Source organism: Hemicordylus capensis, chromosome 4, assembly GCF_027244095.1.
Source record: "Hemicordylus capensis ecotype Gifberg chromosome 4, rHemCap1.1.pri, whole genome shotgun sequence".
Classification (NCBI taxonomy): Eukaryota; Metazoa; Chordata; class Lepidosauria; order Squamata; family Cordylidae; genus Hemicordylus; species Hemicordylus capensis.
In genome coordinates, this window is record NC_069660.1 from 299,951,544 (window position 1) to 299,970,883 (window position 19,340).

The following is a 19,340-nucleotide window of genomic DNA, read 5'->3' on the forward strand; positions in this document are numbered from 1 at the left end:
GCCATTGGGAGTTTTAATCCAGCAACATGTTAGAGAACTGAAGGAATGATTAACCATGCAACATGACTGCATATAAATTACCAGCTTAAAAAAAAAAAGAATATAATGGCTTCAATTGCTTTGAAATAAATAGGGATTTTCTCCCTCTCTCTCTTATAGGGAAACTCCAGGGTTGTACATATTATATTTTTCTCCTCAGACCATTTAATTCTAGGACCAGCTAGAATTAGAATGGGCAATCTTGTGAAGTTCAGAACAGATGCTTCCATCTCCCTGATATATCACTCCTGTTAAGTAGAGCTAGTAGATCAGGACCAAGGAGTTCTCAAACTTGGGCCCCCATTTGTTGTTGGACTACAACTCCCATCATTCCCAGACACAATGGTCAAAGTTCACAATACCCCTGACTGGCTTTAGGGAGAGTTCATTGCTCCACACCAGAGCACAGGCTTTGCATAAAGAAGGTCCGTCAGCCTAAATGACCTTTGTACACTGGCTGAGGATGATGGGAATTGTAGTCCAAAAAACATCTGGGGACTCAAGTCTGAGAACCCTTATAGTAAGGGAACACACGAGCAAGAACCAATTTGCACATGGCAGCATTGTACCTCAATGTGTGTACACAGTCATGAGAAAAATCCGCCTGTTTTACTGTGTAGATGCATGCTGGAATATTGGCTGTTGGTTCCTAATACTTGCACTCCTAGCCAAAGAGCTATCCGAATGTTCTTTATGTGTCACTGTGTACATCAGTGAGGATAAAATGTCCCATAGGAAGCAGCCATGAGAAAAATGGTCCCTAGAGCTCTGCTTTAACAAGGTCCAAGTCTGGTTATATGATTCAGGGCAAAAATTTCAGATCTCCACGAAACCTCAGAGTATTGCCAATTTACACCAAGGATAATTAGGATACACCACCCCATAAGACTTCACTGTTCTTCATGCATGTGTTGGCTGCCCCAACCATCGCCTCTGGCATGGTACAACTATACAGGTCGACCTCATTAATCGCAGTGCAGCTATTCATGGTTTTGCGTATTCACAGTCGTCTAATTGCCACTCCCACCACAATAACCGAGGATACAAAAGCGTTAAAACCCATGTATCTGCAGTTTGGGGATGGCCAAAAATGACCTTGGAAGCCATTTGTGGCCAAACGTTTGTGGCTCATTTGGTTTGGTTTGGTTTTTTAAACCTTTTCCATGAAAAACCATGAGAAATTGTGGATTTTGGACTTCGGGGGGGGGGGATTGCTGGACACATGGAGACCCAAAGAGCACAGTAGGGCACTTTATTTTGCGTTATTTGGACATTTTTGGCCTCTTTTAGATTGTTTATCCAGCCTCCAGGAAACCAACCCCACCATTCCCATTGCCACAATGCCCCGTTATCCATGGTTCCATTATCTGTGGTTGTGAGGACCCCCAAAGATAACAGGGTTTACCTGTATGCAAAAGCACACTTATGTACATTTTATTTCCCTAATTCAGACTAAGGCCATAACAAAGACCATCAGATAATTTATATTCAGAGGCTAGCCTTTCCCCCTATATACCATCAAACCCTCCAAAAAAGCAGAAGACTTACCGTTGCCAGTGTATACAAATTAGGAAAGGTTTTTGTAGGATAGACGGGTCTCATATACGGAGCATGTGTTCCACAGGTTCCTAAAAATACAATACAGAACATGATGGTATTAAAAAGCAAAACTGATATAAACCAAAGTGGACCAAACAGTGTCACTAGTGGTGTGCATGGAAAAGGTACCTGCCAGTTCGAGGGGGGGGGTAGCTTTAAGAACCAGGAAGGGGGCTCTACCCCTGTTGCATTTCCCCTGCCAGTGCTGTGTCTAGAAACGGCCCTGTGGGGCGGCAACGTACCTCTTGGCTGCCCTGGTGTGAGTGGGACCGGAAGTACCTGGAAGTGCTCGGTGCGTGTGCACCCTCCCCGGTTCTTAAAACTATCCCCCCCCCTTCAAACCGGCCAAACCACCAGAACTTCAGACTGGTTTGAAGGTCCATAAAAGGGCCTCCAAACCAGTTCGTGCACATCCCTAAGAGTCACTGCTAACTGGACAAAGAAATACTTTTCAAAGTGGTGATTCTCCTTATATGTAGCAGAGGGACAGCAACTGGCCATATTCAACCCCCACACTGTATCCTTCCAGCGGCTGTTGCTTGTTTCTACTTTGTGTGTCTTTTTAGATTGTGAGCCCTTTGAGGACAGTGAGCATTTCTCTCTCTCTCTCTTTCATAAACTACTTTGAGAACATTTTTTGTTGGAAAGCTGTATCCAAATAACACTAATGGTGTCAGCACCCGGTTTTGGGGGGGAACCACTGGTAAAGCCCTACAGTGGTCCCCATGTTCCACTCAGGTTACTGGTGGACAACTGCTCTTCCCACTCATTAACAAGTGGAAAGAATTTGTGGCAATGACAGCTCCTCTCCTTCCCACTCTTAGAGGGTAGGAAGAAGTGCTGCCCCACATCCTGTATCACCACTTTGGGAGAAAGTGCATTGGCCAAAGGGGTGAGTGGGAGGAGCAACGACATGAATTCCTTGGGCAAGAGACTTGTGCAGTGCTCATCCTCCTCTTGTCTCCCCAGCAATCAATGGGAGCATCCCCTAGCAATCCTGCCATGACACAGGGGCCCCTGGGGGATGCTCCCATTTTAGATGGAGGTGCAGTGACAGGCAAAGCAGCAGTGGAGCATGTCTCTCTCAGCCAATACCACTGCCACGGGTACTGGGGGTGTTCAAGGGACAGTACACCTAAGTAGACCCTCTGAACAGCTTCTGTTTGTGCAAATACTAGCCTGGGCACTCTCCATGGCATTCAACAGCAACAAGGATAGCTTTGGGTCAACAAGACACATTTGTTCACCCAGGCTTTTAATTAGATATTGTTTTAATTGTGTTTTTAATAGTGTTAATGTTTTAAATTTTAATTGTTGAAATGTTTTAATCTATTTATCTGTTCTTTTTATTGTTTTGTTGTAAACCGCCCAGAGACGTAGGTTTGGGGCAGTATACAAAATGTGTTAAATAAAATACATACATACATACATACCCTGTTTTCCCGAAAGTAAGACCTATCCCGAAAGTAAGACCTAGCAGTAATTTCTGATGTACCGCTAATTGCCCTAGTGCATTTTTGGGGGCTAAAATTAATATAAGACACTGTCTTATTTTTGGGGAAACACGGGTACATACATACATAAACAAACAAGTTAAATAGTCGTTGCTATTTTCTCTTCTCTGCAACTCAATTATTGACAATAGTTACCTACATTACAAACTTGAGACCAGACTATATATCATTTGGCCCTGGGGCCAAAGCAGTAGGAACTGGGGGAAATAACCAGGACCATAGCATATGGGCAGGTATTTAACTCTTTCTCCATACCCTCTGGTCCCAATGAAAATGCTTCCCTCTCCCCCACCCCAGGCTTCATGAGGGAAGCTCTCACTGGTGCCAATGAAGCTTTCATCCTGAGGGTAACCACCACTTCAAAATGACCATTTTTGTTGGGACTTGGGCAGAAGGGGAAAGGGTTCAAATATCCCCCTCCACATGATCATGATTCTGATTCGCCTGCAACTATTTCAACTATTTTAAAAACAACTATTTCAGTTGTTTTTTAAAATGCCTACTACACATACAAGTCCAAACTTACAAGTTCAACATGAAGCTTGGCCCTTCAGCTGCTGTTAACATTCATTCCCTCTGAGCAGGAAGCCTTAAGAACTCTCATGAGATAGAAAAACAAATGCCAACTGAGAATTCCCAAGGATTCTTTGAGAGAAGCCATGACCTTTAGGAACATAGGAAAATAGGAAGCTGCCATATACTGAGACCACTGGTCTATCTAGCTCAGTATTGTCTTCACAGACTGGTAGTGGCTTCTCCAAAGTTGCAGGCAGGAATCTCTCGGCCCTATCTTGGAGAAGCCAGGAAGGGAACTTGGAACCTTCTGCTCTTCTCAGAGTAGTTCCATCCCGAGGGGAATATCTTACAGTGCCCACACTTCTAGTCTGCCGTTCATATGCAACCAGGGCAGACCCTGCTTGCTACCACAAGACCAGCTCTCCTTTAAACTGGTACTGTATAGAACTCAAGTTAGCAATGCAGATTTACCCCCAGCATTATATAAAACTGAAGGCCATGGGAAAACATACAGACTTGAGTTTGTTCTAATCAAAGAAATGTACATACTTAGTTTTTCAATGTTGGGCATCACTTTATCGCCTTTCTTCATGTATGATGCACGGAAACCATCAACAGAGAAGATTATCAGAGGAGGACGAAGGAAACTGGAATGAAAGACAAATTAATTAAAACACATAGCAAAACAATGAAACCACTAGAAAACCAAAGCCAACTGCTGCTTTGGGGGACAGCTTCACCCAGCAGAGTCCCATAATTGTTCAGGAGTCATTGGGATGGCTGCTGCTGGGGGTGGTGGTGGTGGACATATAGAAATAAACCAGGTTAGAAAGAGTGGTTCATATTCTCTGCAGGGTAATCTGAATGGTGCAGCATGGGTTCAAAATACTACCCCTGGTGTTGCAGAACAACCTAGTTCTGCTATTACTTAGAATTGCACAATCACAGTTGTACAGTGGCAGCACTGGAAATCATTTGTACACTCCTGCAGTACACTCCTAGAGTATGCCAAGTGAGAATCAAGGTGCCAGTATCTCTCAGTGGGTGCCAGCAATGGGCCAATTTACTGACCCATGAACTGGGTCACACAAATGATGGTTGGTAGGTTGTTGATGCACATCATTGTTCCTGAATCTGAAGCTCAAAATAAAATTATTTTAAAGTCATGTTTTAAATATCCATGATCAGAATATTACAAATCTATAACTACACAGCAGCGCTTCCTTGATGGTGGCCTCATCCCTTCGGGACTCTCTTCCAAGAGAAATGCAGTTAGCCTCCTAAAGTGCCTTTCACCAAAAAGTGCTTTTAGTTTCAGTGTCATGAACCTGAATCCACCACCCCACCATGCAAAAGCGGACAGTGCGAGCTCAGAGGACGAGGCATAACCGCACGTTGCGTCCCCTGGAAACACCTGCACAATCCAGCACTCAGGTTCCCCTCTGGAAACAATGTGTACCGCCAGCCACATCAGTACAGAGTGAGGAAGACACTTGTTTCCGAAGAGCCTCCACTCATGCTTCGCCCTGAGGATACTCCACTGCCCATATCCTCCTACTCGGTGGATGCTCTTGACCTTCTTCTGGAGAGAGAATGAAGAATTGCTCCCTCTCCATGGGAGCCTGCAGATAAAGAATAGAGACTGGCCCCTTTAAACAGCCACAGTCTCTGGAAGAGGGAGTGGAGCTACAGATTGTAACCAGCAGACAGACTATGTAAGAGCTCTGTCTGCAGTGAGCAGTTGCTGAAACAGCATCGTTGCCAAAGCATCTGTCCGTTATTTCTTCTTAGTCCTGACTCCCAGTTACTGATCCTCGGCTGCCTTGACCACGCTCTCAGCTGCTCCTGTGTGATACACAATTAGACTCCTGGCTTCTGACTCCTGGCTTCACTTGACCACATTCTTTGATTGCCCCGTGTGTTCCTTTGTATTGATTCCTGGCTTCTGACACACGGTCCCCATGGACTACATCGCACGTCTCCTCCTGAGTGGTTCTCTTGGCTCCAGACCATCACCTCAGCATAGAACATGATATTCACAAGCATTCACCAGTCTCTGCTGAGTTACCCATTATGTGCTGGAAACAGGGTTTGTGCTGCTGCTGCAGCTGTTAATGCTGCTGCTGCTGGTGTTTTTCAGTTTTATTGAGTTGTACATTTTTACATTGAAAATGAAGATTTGAATACGTTGTATGCTGCTTTGAGTGCCTGATTTGGCCTGGATAAATCAACTCAGATGTTTTATAAATAAAATTCACAGAAGTAGAGAGCTTTATTGGTCCAGCAGAGTAATCCAATATTGGTAATCTGCTATAGAAAAATATGAAATATAGTGCACTTACCCTGCTGGGCATTCTGGAGTCCGTATGTCCTCACACTCATCCATAACCCAGTGAGTCTCTCCTAGAATGAGAGAGCAAACAAAAAAAAATTATACTGCTTATTAGGGATATGCATAAACAAATTGGTTTGTGCACACCCGGGAGGCGTGGGGGCATTTTCTTTAAGGGACGGGGGGGGGGTGCTCTTACCTCCCCCGCTGCATTTCCCCCGCTGGTGCTCTCCCCAAAATCGCTGGCATGGGGCTGCAGCATACCTCCTTGCAGTCCCGGTTAACATCAAACCAGAAGTGTCCAAAGTATGTGCGCACTTCTGGTATGACACTGATCGGGGCTGCATGGAAGTAAGCTACAGCCCTGCACCAGCGATTTGGGGGGAGAGCACTGGCAGGGGAAATGCTGTGAGGGAGGTGAGAGCACCCTCTCTGACCCTTAAAGAACACCCTCCCCGCCTCCGAACCGACTCCAACACCAGATATCTGAACTGATTTGGCGTCTGTAAAAGGACCGCCAAACCGGTTCGTGCACATCCCTACTGCTTATACCAAAGAATCAAACTATACACAAACATTGGTTCAGAGAGGTCCTCCCTTCCCCCAGTGAACTAGAACACAACCCCAAATGTTGACCATTTTCTATATCGTTACAGATTCCAGTTCTGGTCAATAACATGCAGCCAAGTTCTATACATGTTTGAATAGTTGGTGATCATTGGGACTTGCTCCCAAGTAAGTTCACACAGAATTGCAGGTGCAGTATCATAGTTCTGTCTTCCTATATGCTTGGATGATCAAAGGTAAATCTTAGACTCTTGTTTGTATACAGGTGGCCCTCGTTACCCGTGGTTTCAACAACTGTGGTCTCACATATCTGTGGATGGGTCTTAGAGACCTGGTTTCTTTATCACCTATTAAAATTGGCCTCAATTCACCTATCCACAATTTGAGTGGCTGAAAATTATTGCTGGTGTCATTTCCAGCTGCCATTGTACAGTGCAAAGCCATTTTATGGCTCTTTTAAAAAACAATTCCTACGATTTTTCATGGAAAATCAGAGGAGGGGGGATTGTTGGAGAACTGGAGAGAAAGGTACAGCACACTTTCTCTTATTTCTGCCTCCTCCCCACTTTTTAGTGTTGGGACATAACCCGTGGATTCCCATAAGGGTGACTGATTGATTGATTAAAGGTCAAGTCAACTCTTAGCAGTCACATAGGGGTAAGGTTTCATTATTTGCAGTTACCATAAGAACATAAGAACATAAGAACAGCCCTGCTGAATCAGGCCCAAGGCCCATCTAGTCCAGCATCCTGTTTCGCACAGTGGCCCACCAGATGCTGCTGGAAGCCACAGGCAGGAGTTGAGGGCATGCCCTCTCTCCTGCTGTTACTCCCCTGCAACTGGTACTCAGAGGCATCCTGCCTTTGAAGCTAGAGGTCGCCCACAGCCCTCCGACTGGTAGCCATTGATAGACCTCTCCTCCATGAAGTCATCCAAACCCCATATTCATAACTATAGGCAAGAATGGAACCCCCACGAATAATGGGGGCCATCATTATCGACATAGTGGGGGAAGCATATTGTGTGGGCTTTGAAAACCTGCATGAAGAAATTTCTTTCTGGCTCTTGAATATTTAAAGCCTCATAGTACCGAAGAAATGTTACTACTTAAAACAGAGTGTTAATCTGGAAGCAAAATCAGGACTATCTTTTGTTCATTTGGTTTTCAGCCAGTCTCCTTTTCTTTCTTTATTCATGTCACAAGAAACAATTCTACCTGCTTTACTGCTAGCCCCTAAGCTGGTCTAAGGACCATAATAAATTTACTACTACTTACTGCTAGCCCCCTATACTAGTTAGACATCCCAGGTACATATAACATCTTCCTATCACATCCTCAACCTAATTATAAATGAGTCCCCCTGCCTTGACTGTCATCCAGTTTTATGCTCTTTCCAATCAAAACATGGACTCAAGGGCCAGGTTATCCACTCTGATGTCATGATAAACAACACCAATTCATGTTTCCTTTAGCCCTGATCAAAGTTCTTTTGGTTCAAGCAAGGGCTTCACACAGCTGGGGGGAGGGGGAGGAGTCATGTAGTCCAATTCAGTGCACTGACAACTTGATTTAAACTGCTAGTTCAGTCTTCTTAAAAGTCGCTATCCAAGTAAACACCATAAGGTCTCTGGACAACTTGTTTCAATGCTCCGGTTCAAATGGCTTCCAAAAAGACAACTCAGAATTGGTGTTACTTAGTGCTTTGAGTGAAATTAAAGCTACAAGTTTGAAGAAAGAATTGATAACCTTATTGCTAAATGGCTAAAACCAGCAAAGATTACAGTTGTCACCAGCTGGGTGAGGGGAACGAGTAGATCACTGACTAGTTCCAAAGAACATGGGACATTTTAGTTCAGGACAAATAGTCATCACAGATCAGAGCTTCTTTGAGTCTGAATTGCAAAAGTTACTTTTTCGAAAAACTGAATTCCTTTTCTAAATTTTATTAATAATTCTAAATCCAATTGCACTAATTCTAAAATCCAATTGCATTAATAATTCTAAATCCAATTGCACTAGGCTAGAACAACTAAAAAGATATTTATGATGCATAATTAAGGGCATTTTGTAGGTCTTCTTTGACATTAATCATTCTGAAGTGTGTGTTTTTTGTTTGGGGCTGGGTTTGGTGGGGTAAATTATTTATATTATTGGATTGAACTGCATTCTTGGTACTACTATTTTGTCCTGTTTAAAATGGGGGAATTTTTTAAAAAACACACACACACACACACACACACACACACACACATTCCCAAACAATCACTGCATGCATATATCAGTGCCTGGAGCACAGACCCCATGCTCCAGTACTGTTCAAGAGTTAGGAAGTCAGTAGGACAGAAGAGGTGGGGAGAAGGCAGCGGGGGGGAGGGGGAAGCTGGCAGCCATACAGTTATCACTGTAGAAGAAGAAAATAAAGGTTTCTGGGTACTAGTGTAAGATAAAGTGTGCTGTCAAGTCAATTTCGACTCCTGGAGCCCACAGAGCCCTGTGATTTTCTTTAGTAGAAGAACATAGGAGGGGTTTACCATTGCCTCCTCCCACGCAGTATGAGATGATGCCTTTCAGCATCTTCCTATATCACTGCTGCCTGATATAGTAGCAGCGGGGATTTGAACCGGCAACCTTCTGCTTGTTAGTCAAGCATTTCCCCACTGCACCACTTAAGAGTACTAGTGTAGCTGCTATATATCCTGTTAGTTGGGCTAGAGCCTCCACCAAAGCATGGATCTGGATGCAAGAGAGACACAGACCTCAGACAGTTGCAAGGGAAAAGGACCAGGATCTCAGATAGCTCCAAGCAGAGGAGAAAGATTGATGTTGCTCCAGTGGATACATGGAGCAGACCGCTAGTTTATATAGTTAGGAACATAGGAAGCTGACATATCCATCTAGCTCAGTATTGTCTACACTGACTGGCAGCAACTTCTCCAAGGTTGTAAGCAGGAGTTTCTCTCAACCCCTTCTTGGAGAGGAGATGCCATTGAGGGAACTTAGAATCTTCTGCTCTTCCCAGAGCGGCTCTATTCCCCTAAGAGGGATTTCTTACAGTGCTCACATGTTGCTACCCAAGTACTGTAGATTGGCCCTGGCCCTTTGCTAGGGAGGTTCTGTAGTTGAATGAGGCCTTGCCGGAGGCTTCTCAGGAGCCAACACTTTTGTAAATGCTGGCTCCAGATGCACTGGGGGGGACCTGAATATCTGAGTCAGAGGATGAAAGCAGAGCCACATCCACAGGCCATGGCGAGGGTGCTGGCTCCTATTCCCCGGTATGAGGGTCCGGGTGGTGTGAGGTCACCCGCAGTCTAGGTCAGATAATCTTCCTTCCCGTAGCATCCCCTGAATTGTCTATTTTACACACACACCCATTTGGAGGGGCAGCAAAGATCTGTACCACTACCCCAATCCCACAGCTCCCTATGCCTTGCCTTAGGATCTCAGGTTTTGTTGCTGCAATGCTACTGTACTCAAGTCAGTAAATAATGGAACAAGCCTTAGCTCATTTTATTGCAAGTAAGTATGTAGAAGAAACCTGAAAAATTAACTTCACCATTAGACGTCTGTCACAGTACGATGGAGGTGAGGGGCAAAACCTGAGTAATAAATGATAGCTTGGCACAGGAAAAAGGCATTAATTACTGGCAGAGGTGAAAGAAGGGGGGAAATGAAAGAATAGATGCATTCATAATGCTGAAAGGAAAACACTTATAACTAATAGTTCAAAATAAACTGGCCTTAAAAAGGTTACTCTGTAATTGAGCCAGGGTCACAGAGACCTTTGCAACTGGCAAGTCGAAGGAAGACTGCACACATCACAGCTGAAGGCCGCCTGGGAAATTCAGCTTCATTTATAAGAGGAGAACATTTAAGGAGGGGCAGCTTTAAAATAAAAAATCAGGATTCCAACTATACCTGGCATGAGGAAGTTTCCGCACAGGTGCATAATTACAAAGTAACGTGGGAACACTAATCACTTTTTAAAAGAGGAAGTAACTGAAGATACATTATGATTATCCCTTAAAATATGGTTAAGCTTTCACACTGTAGAGCAATGGTCAATAACTGTCTATAGGGGTTACATAAGTTGCTTTCCAGAAGATAAGGAAGAGGTGGGATAAGCATTGTCATGGTTGCCTTGGAAAGGGGGGTGGGGTGGACTAGAACATCCAGGGGCAGACCTTCCAGGAGGCAGGGTGTTGCCTCAAAGGCAGGCGCAAATGCAAAAAAGAAAAGAAAAGAAAAGAAAGCCTCCAGCACCATGGCTGCCATCCCATGAGCCTCCCTGCTGCCACTACCCTTCCTGACACCGTTGGTGCATGCCTCTTCTTAAGGAGAGGAGAGCTGGTCTTGTGGTAGCAAGCATGACTTGTCCCCATATCTAAGCAGGGTCTGCCCTGGTTGCATATGAATGGGAGACTAGAAGTGTGAGCACTGGAAGATATTCCCCTCAGGGGATGAAGCCGCTCTGGGAAGAGCAGAAGGTTTCAAGTTCGCTCCCTGGCTTCTCCAAGATAGGGCTGAGAGAGATTCCTGCCTGCAACCATGGAGAAGCCACTGCCAGTCTGTGAAGGAAATACTGAGCTAGATAGACCAATGGTCTGACTCAGTATATGGCAGCTTCCTATGTTCCTAAGAACATAAGAACAGCCCTGCTGATCAGGCCCAAGACCCATCTAGTCCAGCATCCTGTTTCACACAGTGGCCCACAAGATGCCGCTGGAAGCCTACAGGCAGGAGTTGGGGGCATACCCTCACTGCCAGCACTGTGGCTTGGTGGAGTAGTTAGGGAGTGCTCACGTGCCACTGCCCTGGCAGCATGGCGTAAGAACATTGAGCACCCACTCACAGATGCAGGAGGCAGCAAAATATCTTGGACTAGCCCTGGGAAGACCCGCTTCTTTTCAAAACAGCAATTGTCCACAGTAACACGATTACTCAGAGTGTTTTGCTTCTTTGGCCGGGTGGAAAAAGAAACAAAAATAGCATACCTTTGCAAACAACTTGATAATTAGTGCAGCAGTCTCCTCTGGACAAGCAGTCTTCAGAGCACTGGCAAGCATGATCTTCGTTCCTCACCTCTCCGCAGCGCTCTTTTGTACACTCCCAGCCTCCAGCTAACAATCATAAAAACAAAGAAGTATGATAAAAGAATAAAAACAACCCCACAAACATCAAGTCACCCCAGGGAGAACAAAATTACACAGCAAGCGTTTAGCCTTTTCGCTGAGCAAACTATAAAAGGTAGCAAGGCCCTGGACATGGGATGCAGCTACACTACACTACAAATCTACAGTGGTTTTTCAGTTTAACTGTGCCACTTCTTCCCCCCAAAATATCCTGGTGGTTGTAGTTTGGTGAGATTTTCTGTTAGAGATCCATCCCACACTTAGGGCCCAACTACCCATTACACAGCAGTTCTGTGTAAAAATCTCATTTTTACCCTCCATCTTTTCAGCCAACACAAAGAAGTGGTACAGCTTAGCTCCTCAACAAACAAACAAGGGGGAAAGCATGGTTTATAAAAAGAGATGGCTTATATAGTATTCCACTTGTTTATGGTCCATTCTTGTTTGTTTCCTTAGCACCGATTCCACAGGTATATGAGAACAGCCCTGCTGGATCAAGCCCAAGGACTATCTAGTCCAGCATCCTGTTTCACACTGTAGCCCACCGGATGCCTCTGGGGAGCCCACAGGCAAGAGGCGAGGGTATGTCCTCTCTCCTGCTGTTTCTCCCCTGCAACTGGTATTGAGAGGCATCGTGCCTCTGAGGCTGGAGGTGGCCCACAGCCACCAGACTAGTAGCCTAGTCTGGCTAGATAGAAAGATAGACCTGTCCTCCATGAATCCAGTATATACATTTAACAATAAATAAAATAAATAAATAAATTTGTATAAGGCCCTTTTAAAGACATCTAAGCCGGTGGCCATCACCATATCCCATGGCAAAGAATTCCATAGATTAATTATGCACTGTGTGAATTCCATAAATTAATTATGCGCTTGTTGGTCCTAAATTTTCCAGCCTTTCACAGGATGACCCCTGGTTCAGAGTACTGGGTTCAAGGATGAAGATCCTGTGAGCTTACAGTAGTTACACAATTTATTTACATAGGATTATAGTATATTTCCCATCCCTTTCTCTGTTGCCCCCCTTGTGTGTCTCTAGATCATGAACCCCTCAGGGCAGGGAATTGTCGCTTCTCCGTTTTTGAAAAGCACCATGTATATGGACGGCAATTACTGAATAACCAGGCAGGATCCAGCCAAATTTAAGCACTCTCCAGTTCAATTTGATTGCAATGGGAAACACACAAGCACACACAATTAACTCTCTTTCACAGAAATAAAGAAGACTTAAAGCTCAACTTTGCCTGGATCGTGCCCCTGTGAACTAGTGGCAGAAACAGGGCCAATTCTACGGCCTGAAGCAGCTACAATTCTACTGTGCTAAACAGATTCTTGTGAGATATAACATAACCCAAGCCAATGGCATTGTTCTCACAGGAAGCGGTCAGTTCATGTCTTGGCTGTACATACTTCACACTGCATGACTGAGTGCTCCTCCATAGGCTAGAACATTTCTCCACAACCAATAGTTTTCTTTGTGCAGAGACTTTTTTGATTTTGTAGGGAGCGAAGTTCAGTCACACAGCCCCCCACATGCAACCTGAAATGGTATGGCCCAGACAGAAGCTGACTGTCTCAATGAGAACTAGGCCAAAGGACAAACCATTACCAGAGCAAAAATGTAAGGCATTCCTACTCCTCACTGTTCCAGAATATCTCCAGCAGCCCTATTCGGACATTATGTTGAACACTCATACGAGTGTACAGCGACAGGTACAGATCTTCACAAACAACTGTTTGGTACAGTCGCCCCTCACCTATAGCAGGTTTCCCAATCACGGATTTGGGTATCCACTATTGGGAAATTGTCACCATCCTCGCCGACCGTGACTTGAGTATTCGTGGTTTGGCACCATTTTTTTAAAAATTTGGGCAGGTTTGGGTGGATTTCCGGGGTCACTCCAGGGGTCAGGGGTGATTTTGGGGAGTTCAAGGGGTCATTTCTGGGGTCAGGGGCAGTTTCTCTATTTTTTCCTTTATTTTCAGGTACTTTTCTGATCACAATTCCCCTAACTCCCTGTTTCCCATACAAGTCAATGTCTTGCCTACCTCAAATTTGCCAACCGCAAGGGTTTCCAGGAGCGGAACCCTAGCAGTTGGCAAGGGACGACTGTATAGTCTTGGGGAGATACGCCCATGCTGAAAATTGTTTCTAGTATTGGTTTGTCTTTTCACACAGCTAAATGTTTTAAAATTGGTATCACTTTTGGTATTACAAACTGTTGGTACTTGTAGGGATTATAAAGGTTTATTCTTTGTAAGGGTCTAATCAAACATTTTCATTCTTACTTTGAAGTTCCCTATTATTTTGGTATTAGATTTAGCATGCAGTGAATACCCCAAACAGCCATCCATGTCTATAGCCTGTCTGCATAGGGAAGTCGTGACTGTGGGGACAGGTTCCTCTCCATCACTGAGAACCTGCAAGGAGGAACTGAATGCAGGGACATCCTGGCCATTTTGCTAATCTGCATACTTCTCTTCCTTCAATCCCATTTATTTTGCTGGAACAGGGCCATTTAAATTCTGCAATGTATGTTCCCCTGATCCTAGGTTCACTGAAGTCCTAGAAGCAAGAACATTGTAGTGTTACGAGTGAGCTGGGCTCACTCCTGTGTCAAAATCAACAATAAGCTCTCTTAGTTCCCCTTCTTTCTAGGTCCCATTTAAGCTATAAATAGCTCATCAGGTTTTGTGAAAAGGCATCTGGGTGTTTTCACATTCTAACTAATGTAAAACCCTGTTAAACCATGATTAGAATCAAAGCAAATGTCACAGCTAGACTGAATACAGGGAGATAAGAACTTTACATATGTATCATTAATATATGGAATTTGCTGCCACTAGCTTAAAAGAGGATTAGCAAAATTCAATAGCTACTAGTCTTGATGGTTCTATTCTATCTCCAGGTTCAGAGGCAATCTACCATTAAATAACACAAGTTGGAAGGGAGCAACAGCAGGAGAGGGGGCCTGCCTTCATCTCCTACTTGTGGACTTCCCAGAGGCATCTGTTGGGCCACTATGGGAAACACGATACTGGACTAGATAAACTTTGGCCTGATCCAGTAGGATACTTCTTATCCGCATGCAGCTATCAAATAAATAGAAAGAAGGGTTCCTTTCTGGGCTGTTGAAACAAAACATAAAGAAGCTCCCAAAGAACATACACAGTGGGTGGAAAGAGGGTAGAAAGCCATGCATAGCTGTTGCTGAAAACAGCAACCCCACCTCTCCTCTTCCTTTATTCCCCAGCAATATTTTAGTACACCAATATGCACTACATGCCATCATTGTATTGCAAATTCCCTATCCCACCTCATTAGCTAATAAATGTGGGTGCAGGGAAACGGAATACAATGATGGTAAGTTTACTAAAATTAGACAAGAGGACGACACATGTGGCTTACCAGCCAAATTTATTTCCAGCTTTTAACGTTTCCCACAGTCATTACTTATGGGCTCTCTCACACAGTCCAGATGCTTGTGTAGTCGTTTGTAGATTCCTCTGCTCCCTACTAGTGAGTTTTGGCTCTCTGGCCATACACCAAGAACAGCCCTTGTGCTATTTTTACAGCAACACCTGCAGTGCTTGCAAATCCATCCCTTTTCATGGGTGCTTTTAACTAGTAAAGTTGTGCCATCGAGTTGGTGTCGACTCCTGGTGCACACAGAGCCCTGTGGTTTTCTTTGGTAGAATACAGAAGGGGTTTACCATTGCCTCCTCCCACACACTATGAGATGATGCCTTTCAGCACCTTCCTATATCGCTGCTGCCCGACATAGGTGTTTGTGAAACATACGAGCGGGGATTCGAACCAGCAACCTCTGGCTTGCTAGTCAAGTCATTTCCCCGCTGCGCCATTAGGTGACCACCTTACGTGGCGCAGCAGGGAAATGCTTGACTAACAATCAGAAGGTTGCCCTGCTGGTATGTTTCCCAGATGCCTATATCGGGCAGCAGCGAAATAGGAAGATGCTGAAAGGCATCATCTCATACTGCGCAGGAGGAGGCAATGGTAAACCCCTCCTGTATTCTACCAAAGAAAACCACGGCGCTCTGTGGGCGCCAGGAGTCCAAATAAACTTGACAGCACACTTTTCCTTTACCTTTAACTAGTAATGAAAAAGGAACCGATCCACAAGCACTTGCCAGCAGGTGGCATTAACACAAGCACCATGCTCAGCGTCTGGGCAGAGCATGGAAATATGGGAGTGCAGGAATCTACAAAAGACTACACAAGTGCATGTGCTGTGCCTGAGGGCCTAGAAGTAACTACTGCAGAAGCTTTGAAAAGCCTGCAATAAAATCACAGCTGAAAAAGCCCAGGGCTAGCACTTTTGTCACAGTCAGACTTGCAGAATGGCACACCTAGCTGTGAACAGGCAGGTATACTTTTAGCTCTTTAGACAAGAACCTAACTTGTGGAACCAGGCCAGTGATAATGGGTGGGGTGGAGGAAAGAGAACATTTTCCTTCCCAAATGCTCACATCCAGGATGAGAAACAGAACAATGAGCAGCAACTACAGCTGAGAGTCTTTATTAAAGATATATTATGAAGTTTTAAAATGACTTGTTCCCTTAGCTATTATTATTATTATTTTTACATTTTTTATCCCTCTCTTCCTCCAAGGAGCCCAGAGCGGTGTACTACATTCCTCCTCACAACAACCCTGTGAAGTAGGTTAGGCTGAGAGAGGAGTGACTGGCCCAGAGTCACCCAGCTAGTCTCATGGCTGAACGGGGATTTGAACTCGGGTCTCCCCGGTCCTAGTCCAGCACTCTAACCACTACACCACGCCCTGGTTGCATATGAATGGGAGACTAGAAGTGTAAGCACTGTAAGATATTCCCCTCAGGTGGTGGAGTCACTCTGGGAAGAGCAGCTAGGTTCCAAGAGCATCTAGGTTCCAATGTTCCAAGTTCCCTGGCTTCTCCAAGATAGGGCTGAGAGAGATTCCTGCCTGCAACCTTGGAGAAGCCGCTGCCAGTCTGTGTAGACAATACTGAGCTAGATGGACCAATGGTCTGACTCAGTATATAGCAGCTTCCTATGTTCCTCTCGCCACTATTTCTGCAGCACATTGATTACTATTGTTATTGAAAAGAATTCAGGACCATGCACTGAGATCGGCTAAAACATATGCAGATACAGTAGTATAAGAGGCCATGATAATTCTCAGTATATAGCCATTCATGAAAGCAGGTAGTTAGAGCTATTGTACCTGTCTTTAAACACAGTTCATCAAAGTCAGAACAACAACGGATGTAGGTCTTGCACAAGTTGTCACAATGGCACCCTGGCCCTGGAGGGTCAGCCTCTTCAAGCAGTTCAAAGCATCTGTTTTTGCAGGATCCAGCAGTACTGATCATGGGGGAATCTGATAAGACTGGGGAGGGGGTGGGGAGAGAAAGAAATGGGACACTGTAAGTCAGGCAAGCAGATTGCTTGAACTGACTGATAATTGCAGTAGGTAGTTCACAGCCCAACCACACTGTCTGGTAAAAGAGGGGAAGGGAAGTGAGAGTGATGAAAAAGACTTTATTAATAAAAAATACTTCTCCTTTTAGCTCCCCTCCTTTTCTCCAACTCTGATAAATATGCTCAATTCCAATCTTGGGAATCTAGGGGTCTTTATAGAATTTGCGACTTATTCATTAGAGGGTCTCCTTTAACCAATGAGCAATTACTTGAATTTTTCTCCAACAATCCTCCTCCTTGGTACTAAATTATTTCAATTTTATTCCTTTTTGAGAAAAATTGCTGGCATATTGCAGACTAATCGGCCCTTGAAAATAAATACATTAAATGTTTTCCCACAACAACTAGGGACTCGAGGTTGGGAGCGCCTTCTGCTATTCAGTTGTTACTGTGCGCTGGCTCAATGTGAGAAACTCTGCTCTTTACCTTCAAATTAGTCTCTGGAGATCGTGAAAGCATGTTTTAAAACAGTGTCCCAGCTCATGTTTCTCCTGGGCTTTAAAAGGGGATTAAATCCAGATTGTTCCACACACATCAAGGACACAGCTTCACAAACTTTGCTTTCAAGGGCCTATTCAGTTCCCAAAAATCACTTAGGAACTCCATAACTAACAGTTTATCCAAAGAGAGTAATCTAACACCTTCTGGGACAGGAGTTTTATCAGAGCCATGCAGAGTGTAAAACGTCAGTGGCATTGCTTTGCACAACTGTAGGAATGAGTACACTGTGACAAAGCGAAGCTAGTCCAGACCAGAATGAGCTGGTAGAATTGAAAGGCCAGACGTGACTGTACCACTTCAGACTACAGATGGGATGTCTTTCTAGCACCCTAGAATTCTACCACCTCATTCTAGTGGACCAGCACTGAGGTCATGCTTGAATTACAAGCTATTAGCTATTGTTGTCAGATGACTAAAGGTAAAATGTGCCGTCGAGTCGGTGTCGACTCCTGGCGACCACAGAGTTGTCTTTGGTAGAACACAGGTGGGGTTTACCATTGCCATCTCCTGCGCAGTATGAGATGATGCCTTTCAGCATCTTCCTATATCACTGTTGCCCGATATGGGTGTTTCCGGTAGTCTGGAAAACATACCAGTGGGGATTCGAACTGGCAACCTCATGCTTGCTAAGCAAGTCATTACCAGGAGACAATTTGGCTACAACTGGGGGAGAAGCCAGAAAGTGGACCTTGTAGATTTCATTAACTGCCCTTTTTACATATAATTCAAGCCTTAGCCCAAGGTGGGTTCACAAAATCAGCATTTTCCACTTGGGTGTGCTTATACTATTGAAGTCATGTCAAGGTGTAGGCCTGCATGAACTACTGACAAATCAATTCACATTGTGGCCTAATTTGTGAACCGCCCTGAGCTATTTTGTAAGGGTGGTCTAAAAATCGAACAAATAAATAAAAATAAATAAATAATCACAGGAAAACCCAGACTAGCACATTCAGTTTCTTAGGCGTGTGACATGGCCCACCTTCAGTGGAGTAAAAATGGATTCTAAAAGAAATTCTAAAACACAACTCCTTGTGTCCGTCCCAGACCCCTAGTAACCGGGGAAGCCGTATAAATAAATACCCAGGCATGACTCAGTGGAGGTACCCAGGCATCACTGAGGTGTCATGGGAGAGATAGTCTGAGAGGAATTGGGAAACAAGGCTGGTCTTCTGTAACATGGGTGGTCGGTTTATTTGGATTCTAAAGGTTTACAGAACTAAACTGAAGGGAAACAACAGAGCAGGCCTATTCCCAAAAGGCTACAAGGTTCGGATGAACATTGTCTAGCACAAGCAATTACTGGGACGTGCCCAGAGGACGCGCTCTACAGGACATCCCAATGCACCCTCAGGGTGCCCTTTAATCATGTGACAGGGACGTTAATCCAGAACAGGGTTTTGGAGCATGTGTCAAGGGGTGGTTTGGATTAATGCCCCCTCACACAATTAAAGGACTCTCTGAGAGTGTGTCAGGATGTCTTTTGGTGATATCAGGACAGGCTCTCAGGCCATCTCCAGCTTAATCACATGTGCTGGGCAGTGTTCATCTGAACTGACCCACAGATTCTCTTTAGGGAGTACATTTTAGGAATGGTAACACTGAAAATGGACCATAGAACAAATCAATCCAGAATTTTCACTCACCCCTAAATGC

The 19,340-nt window shown here is 44.6% G+C and overlaps 1 protein-coding gene across 12 annotated transcripts in view; it reads right to left on the bottom strand.

Moving 5' to 3' along the window:
* The window catches only part of ENPP2 (ectonucleotide pyrophosphatase/phosphodiesterase 2), a 147,687-nt gene that overhangs the window by 59,979 nt on the left and 68,368 nt on the right, over positions 1-19,340 (bottom strand). For 9 of the 12 annotated variants that reach the window (XM_053244119.1, XM_053244121.1, XM_053244115.1 and 6 more), the window contains 5 exons: positions 16,927-17,091; positions 11,560-11,685; positions 6,011-6,071; positions 4,218-4,315; positions 1,588-1,667 (listed from right to left, as the gene is read on the bottom strand). In XM_053244119.1, coding sequence (XP_053100094.1) covers positions 1,588-1,667; positions 4,218-4,315; positions 6,011-6,071; positions 11,560-11,685; positions 16,927-17,091 — 530 coding nt within the window. The remainder of the gene's footprint in view (positions 1-1,587; positions 1,668-4,217; positions 4,316-6,010; positions 6,072-11,559; positions 11,686-16,926; positions 17,092-19,340) is intronic. The other 3 variants (XM_053244127.1, XM_053244125.1, XM_053244126.1) reach the window with 1 other exon arrangement.